Source organism: Labeo rohita, chromosome 22 (assembly GCF_022985175.1).
Source record: "Labeo rohita strain BAU-BD-2019 chromosome 22, IGBB_LRoh.1.0, whole genome shotgun sequence".
In the NCBI taxonomy this organism is placed as follows: domain Eukaryota; kingdom Metazoa; phylum Chordata; class Actinopteri; order Cypriniformes; family Cyprinidae; genus Labeo; species Labeo rohita.
The window spans coordinates 55876853-55884412 of record NC_066890.1 but is presented as its reverse complement, the minus strand read 5'-3'; the positions used below and the strand labels follow the sequence as shown (position 1 = coordinate 55884412).

General features: G+C 35.4%; 1 protein-coding gene across 2 annotated transcripts; it reads right to left on the bottom strand.

Annotated features, from left to right (window-relative positions):
* Positions 1-346: 346 nt before the first annotated feature.
* LOC127153315 (uncharacterized) lies at positions 347-7259 on the bottom strand. 2 transcript variants are annotated; one of them, XM_051094344.1, is made up of 4 exons: positions 7102-7259; positions 4738-5073; positions 4055-4405; positions 347-1842 (listed from the first exon to the last, which is right to left on the bottom strand). In XM_051094344.1, exons 1-4 carry the CDS (start codon positions 7244-7246, stop codon positions 1733-1735), a joined length of 942 nt encoding a protein of 313 aa, XP_050950301.1. In that variant the 5' UTR covers positions 7247-7259; the 3' UTR covers positions 347-1732. The 2 variants fall into 2 exon arrangements, 1 of the variants encoding a protein (XP_050950301.1); XR_007825249.1 differs by lacking the exons at positions 347-1842; positions 4055-4405 and adding an exon at positions 6482-6658 and having other exon boundaries at positions 4930-6153.
* Between the last annotated feature and the right edge of the window lie 301 nt (positions 7260-7560).

Here is a 7560-nt window from a genome sequence, read left to right as displayed (position 1 = left end):
GCAAAAATGGATGGGTGAGATCCCATTTCAAGGATTTATTAAGAAAATTTATTGTAACATGTACAACAATTATTTATAACAATTATTATGTACCACAATTATTAAGAACAAGTACATATTTTAATATGAACAATATTACAAGTTTAATGCCACAGACTACATAAGTCATCAGTATGAGGTTGGTAAATTAGACATGCTGCTACTAACATCTTTTCTAAAATTACATAACACAAAGGTAAAAAGAAATAAACATTATGAAGCGAAGTACATCACAATTCTATTTATAATGAGCTTATGAAAGGTGCACACAGTATAATATGCACAAACCAGTTTCCATAGTAAGAGAACTTAACAGGTTTACAGCAGTAAAAAAAAAAAAAAAATAGAGTTACAGTTAAAATTACAAATATTTTTACATTGTACCATAAATGACACTGTTATGCTGTACAATTACAGGACAGCTGTTTTGATATTTTAAGATGAATAGAGGACGGCCCTTGAACTGACCCTCTACACCACTATCATATAACAAAACATTCACAAAAGTTAAAGGGGTCATCGTATGGCCATTTTCCACAAGTTGATATGATTCTTTAGGATCTTAATGAAAAGTCTCTAATATACTTTGATTAAAAATTCTCAATGGTTTTAAAAAACAACACCCTTTTTACCTTGTCAAAATGAACCCTGCAAAAATCATCTCATTCTAAGGGGTTATTTCTTTAAATGCAAATGAGCTCTGCTCGCCCCGCCCCTCTCTTCTCTCTGTGAAAAGATGGTCTTGTTTACTTTAGCCGCATTTAGCCGTGTTTAGCCGCTAAACTTCCTAACTACCACGTTATAAGGAAAGTCAATCGCAAAGATTCATAAAAAATGCTTATGCTGTAAGTGAAGCTGGATCATGAATGATTCGTGTAAACATAAATGAATATATGTAGATCGGGAGGTGCATTCTATTCACAAACAAATGTAATCCACTGCATCTTTAGCAGCTCAGATGTCAGGAGTAAGTGACGACCACTATGTTCATTATTACATCCAGCAACACAACACCTCAATCGCTCAATCGGAGATATTCTTGTCTAACTTGCATCCCTGCTCTGGCATCGAAACATGGAAAGTTACTGGACTGTGACAGCTGGTCTGAGGTAAGAGCTCATGTCAATCAACTATCATGGGAGTGGCCTCTGTCGATGTGACGGCAGAGGGAGAACGGCTTGATTTGAAAAAGGGGATATTATTTTTACAGATTAATTAAAAACTACTGCATGGATTTTTATCATTATAGGGTAGATTTGTACATACACTGACAACACACATTAATGTTCAAACAACATGAAAAAGTGAAGTTTGCATTCGATAACCCCTTTAAGAGAAATGAACACGACTGATGTTTCAGTTACACACACACACACACACACACACACACACACACACACACACTTATAGTACAGTATTGACACTTCAGTCTATTGAATGTGATAAACTGAATCACACTGTCATCTTCTGTACAATAATGCATTAGGTTTGAATGCAGTACCCAATCCTTTGTGATTAAAATAATCCAAACTATTCAGGAAGAATGTGGATGTTTCTATAAAATAATTTAGAAGTTTCTAATTTTGCAGTTAAAAATCCAGTAATCTTCCCTAAACAACTTTTAAAAGGGCCAGTAGTGTCATACATATTCAATTATTTGTGTTTTTTGTAATGATGACTGAATTAAACAACATCATACATGCACATACAGAAAACACACAACTAGAAATTGTCCTGTTACAACTGCAACTACCAGCAGAACTCCAACACATACTCCTGCTATAACAAGAAACATTATCCCACCTGTCATGAAAAAAGAAAGTAATTATTACTGACTTGATTTTTCAGATGCATTTCAAATATATTGAGTGAATAGTAGGGCTGTCGTGGTGAAGGAACTTTTCTTGTGGTAATTATGAGTGGCTCAGTAGCACGATATGCTGTATTACCGGCATAAATCTGTGCGTGTATGTGTTACGATGTAAGGTGTAAAGATTTATCCACTGGAGGCGAGTTGTGATGTGAACCCAAGTGCAGTTTATTGAAACAAACATGTAATCCAAACAAACAATAATCCAAACAATGACTTAACTTGACTTGACTTGACTTGACTTGACTTGACTAAACTTAGCATGAACACACTCACCAACAGCAGGTTACCACATGAATACACCACAAGAGACAATGGCAACATGAGATCTATATATATCAAACAGGCAGAGTCACATGACAAAAACAACCCAATGAGCAAACAGACTAGAATAACAAATGAGAACATTGAACACATTGAACAAGGGAACCAATAGCAGGAATACATGAGGGCAAGGGAAGCAAGACACAAACAGCATGAATCAAACTACAAAATAAAAGACCTGAACATAAAAAAAAAACCCCACATTACAGGAGGTCATATTCAGTAAGCAATGCAACCGAAATCCCAGCAAACACAGAATGTTCCCCTAACGTTCCCTTATGATTCCCCCTTTTTTTTTTTTTTTTTTTTTTTTTGGTAACCAAATGAGAACATTCTAGGAACGTTCCCTGTAGGTTATTTTGTGATTTATTTTTTATAACCTACAGAGAACGTTCCCAGAACATTCCCTGCAGGTTTTTTTAGTTGTCATATCCATGTAAACTAATTAAAACTTTGCAGATGTTTCTGATTATTCTAATGCTGAAATATAAAAATTTTTTTCTGTATCTTTTTTTTTTCATCATAAACAAAGTATTTTTCCAGAATTCCATGTCTGAAATAAGCGTTTAATAAAGTGTATACATCAAAGTGGTCAAATCGCATTATAATAACAATATAATTACAATTTTATGGCTAAAAGTAAGCCAAGGATAAGCGTATAAACACTGGGTTGTTTGTATATTTCTTTACTGCGCGCCTCTGATCTGCACGCGCTGCACAGCACGCGCTTTGCCTGTCTTCCACAGAAAGCCGCGCACTCGCGTAATTTAAAAATTAACGGTCATTCCGTTTTATTGAGTGACCGATTGAACCTTCGTTGATTGATCTCTTTAATGAATAATTACGTATAATTCATATATACAAGAATAAATATCGTGATTTCAGGGAAAATTTGACACGTCTACTGAAGAGAAGATGATGTTAACCATGGGCGTCGCTAGGCCATTTTTAAGGGGGGCTATAGCCCAGTCCTAGCCCATCCTAGAATCGCCCCTGATGTTAACGGATACGTTTTTTTGTACTGACCAAAAGAGAGGAGCAGATCATCGTTAATTCAGTGGTAAAAAACGAATGTAATGTTATACTAATTAAAGTCAAATGAATGTTATTCGTTTTTAATGTCTGTACAAATAAAATTCGCATTTTTAAAATCAAATATTTTGTTTAAGTCACTGTTATTTGGTGTTTTAATAAACATAAAATCTCGGTTATGGTACTTCTAATCTTACATATTAACGAATAAGAAAAATCTAACATATTAAAGTATAATTCAATCTCATTTAATGCTCCTGGTGGTTAAACGTGCTCTGATTATCTGTAAGGATTAAACAATAATTTATACAAGATAAGGTTTGTAGTAGTGATTATTGAGGTCCACATCGGTCCCGCTTACTACGGGATGCCGGAGTGCTGACGTACAGCAGTGGTATTGGAGTGAAGAGGTTAGGAGAACGTTCTGGGAATCTTCAGAGAACTTTTAGGGAACCTTCTAGGAACATAAATAGAATGGTCCCTATTGGTTAGCCAGTAAAGTTTTCTTAACGAAAATAGAACGTTCTCTGTAGATTAGGGGAACATTCTGGGAACCTACTGGGAACGTTCTCAGAACATTTAGCATAGTACACATTGTGTTATCATTACTAACGTATTTAATATTCAGTACATATCCACAGAGTTTAAATCGAGAAGGGCATAACTTTTCGAAAAAAGAAAACACCCAAATATTGCTGCAATCGTCTGTGGTTATGCTCGTCAATAGTGCAGTACTGCTATTGCGGTTATCGCGACAGCCCTAGAGATAATACTTAAGTAAATACTCACTAGAGCCAGTCCCACTTAGGCTCTTTTCGGTGACAATTTTGATGCTGTACTGACGGCGGATGCTGCTGCTGTTGGCAATGATCTCAAGATGATAAAGTCCAGAATCTGTGGTTCTGGTTTCTGTTATGGTCAGAGATCCAGTCTGATGATCCAGCTTCAGTCTGCCTCTGAATCCATCAGCATCTTCAAACTCATCATCTGTACAGATCTTGCTGGGATCTCTAGCGATTTCAGCGATGAGAGTGTCAGTGAAATACCACGTCATCAAATCATTTGTGTTTTTTATTACACCAGGATCTAAAGTGACAGATTCTCCCTCATTCACTGTCTTGGTCTTCATTTTATCCATCTCTATTAAAATAAAGATAATAACAAGAACTTGGAAAGGGAATCATAACAGCTTTGCACAAGACAATACCAAACTCTGAACCTAAATAATTGGTTACAACGCAAGAAAACAATGGACTACACGAGACACATGCAGGTAAGGACAATGAGTAATGACAATTAACTGGTAATTAGAACAAAAGAAAACAGGAATGAATGCATAAATGGGAAAACGACAAAATACAAACAAAAATTTCCTGAAAAAGGAACTGAAACCAAACATCACACTCCCAAATGTAATAATAAACACATTGTGCATAAGCATGTAAAATCTGAATCTTACAATATTTACTCACCCTGGACAGTGACTCGAAAGATCTTTTCACTCATGCTGTTGCTGCTGATGATCTGTAGTTTATAAAATCCAGAGTCTGTGGTGTTAATGTTTGTGATGGTCAGAGATCCAGTCTGATTGTCCAGCTTCAGTCTATCTTTGAATATCTCAGTACCTTCATTACACTGGACGTCTGTACAGGTCTTACTGAGATGGTCACTGATTTGAGCAATCCGAGTGTCATTAAAAAACCATTTAATCTTTTCTTGCTGGTTTGCTTTAACATCACTGTTTAACGTGACTGAATCTCCCTCCATCACAAACACTAAAACACTGTCTGCAACAACACCTGATGCACCTGGAGAAGAAATTCATTATAAATAACTCTTAAGAAAGCATATATACTAATTACTGTGCATTTTTTCTATAATTCTGCAAGTTATTCTATAAATTGTAAATGCATGTTATGTAAGCCTTTGTCAAAGACAATTTTCTATCATTCTAGGGTAGAAAACAAAGCTTTATTTATTTATTTATTTATTATTTATTATTTAAATCAACTTGTGCTAGCTTATGAGAACTTACACAATGTGAACTAAGATCATAAAGTTCAATTTCAAGACCATTTGCTTAACCTGTTGAGCGGTACGGTCCCACATGTGGGATTCTTATTTCTATGCCCCGGTCCCACATATAGGATTTAGAAAGTTTGGTGACGTCACGCCACTGGCAAATTCAAACTGCGCTGAGCCAGAGAGAGACGTGCGCTGCACTTGTCATATAATCACATCTATGCAGTGTTTTTTACCACATAACATTTACAAAGGTATATATATATTTATATATATATATATATATATATATATATATATATATATAGTATATTCCCGGAAATATGTTAAAGCAGTTGCAGTTACGGAAATCTGAATAATGTTATTTTTCATTTTACTAATAAATGTTTTCTTATTTTTGTAAAGGGTGGTTAGGCTAAAATGGCACAAAGTAAATCCATCACCATTTCATCATTTTTATATATATATATATATATATTTATTATTTTACAAAAATAATTACATTTATAATTTTACAAAAAAAAAAAAAAAAAAAAAAAAATTCAACAAAAGACATGTTTCAACTATCATAAAGTCGGATGAACAGTTCTTGATATGCAGTACACATGGATATACTGCATAGACAGATTCCTTGCTCTGATAGATTATTCACAGAATGTAGCATGGCCTTCAGGATTTGTTCTTCAAGGGAATTTAATATAAATGTGTCCAGGTTCCCAGATACTCAAAGCAGAACAAAAAGACACCTCTTGCTTCATCTGATTTTCTGCGCTGGTGAAACTGCTGCAGGGATATTCGAACCTACCATCCCAGCAGAACTTCTCTGCATCAGGCTTGGCCCAAAAATGTGTAGTATGATGGAAAACCTAACAAATCAACATTAACAAACAATGACAAACATTATGTGAGAAGGCTACAAAGACATCAGTGTGTGAGAGATTATTGTTATGTGTGGGAGAGAGTAGAATATAAAAAAAATGGAAAGTTCATTCTTCTGACATAAAGTGAATGCTAAATCAATGCACTTTATTATTATTTTTTTTATTTATTTATTTACAGGGTTCCCAGGATGCAGGGCTATGGCATTATGGCAGGAAACAGCAGTGTTGGTTATGCACATACACAAAAACTATGCACACATTTAAGTTAGTCAGTGTTTTAAGTCTGAGTAAAGACCGACGATTTTTTACTTACCGACAGGGCTAGCAACTTCTTCTTCTTCTTCTTTTTGGCAGTTAGAAAACAACTTCATCCACTTGCCTTCAACTTGGCTTCTGGTGTTCTTTGACTTCTCTTCCTGTTTTCAAGGTAATGAGAACGTGAAATATTTCGACATGGACGTGGTTTCTGACGTCACACTCGAATGTGGGCCTGGGGGGGATGTCCACCAAAAAAACAAAACAAAGCTAAACAAAACAAAACAAAACTTTCCACTGCACGTTCCAGTGATATATAATCAGATCTCTTTCGCAGTTTAATATGTTTTTAATAACCCTTTATAAATACCAGGCATGTCACGAAGTTATGTTACATGATTTGACTGATTTGGACATTAAATGCAGGCATTTATATAAAAAGGGCGTAAGATCAAGCACCATTATGCACCGTTTCATATACGTTATCATGATTTTATAGTGGTTATAGTTTCGAAACCGAAACAACAACGCGATTCATTGCACAGCGCTAATGTAATAAAGGTTTTAAAACAACGTTAAGAATGAGCATAAAAATAGCACGCCGAGTCGAGTGTTAGTGATCCGAGGTAGCAGGCTATAATGCTATAACACTGCGTTACATTCGCCATTACGACTTACCAATCTGTAAAACCCACACTGCAATGAAAATGAAGGGCTTCATTTTTTTTTTTTTTTTTTTTTTTGAAAAACTAATGAAAAGAAATGAAACAAAACAAAAGTTCCGTTGTCTTGTTGACAGAGTCTGAACTGATGTGAACGTCATATCATGGGCGGAATTTTAGCTGTCAGACAGGCACATACACAGATAGGGCTCAACATGTGCAGAGCACATGCCCTTTTTGTAATTACACTGGGAAGTGCCCTTTTTTTTTTTTTTAATAAATCAATGTTATTGGTAACCCTTTACGTCTGTTTGTCTTTTTAACAAATATTTAACCAATTAAAGACATTAAAAAGCGCATCTCTTAGAACCGCTCGAACTGTCAGTCAAACTTCACAACTCCGCCCCCTGAGCGCCGCGAACTTACGTTTCAGCACATCAGTCAGAGTCATAGAGCAGAAGCAGATGAACGTCTT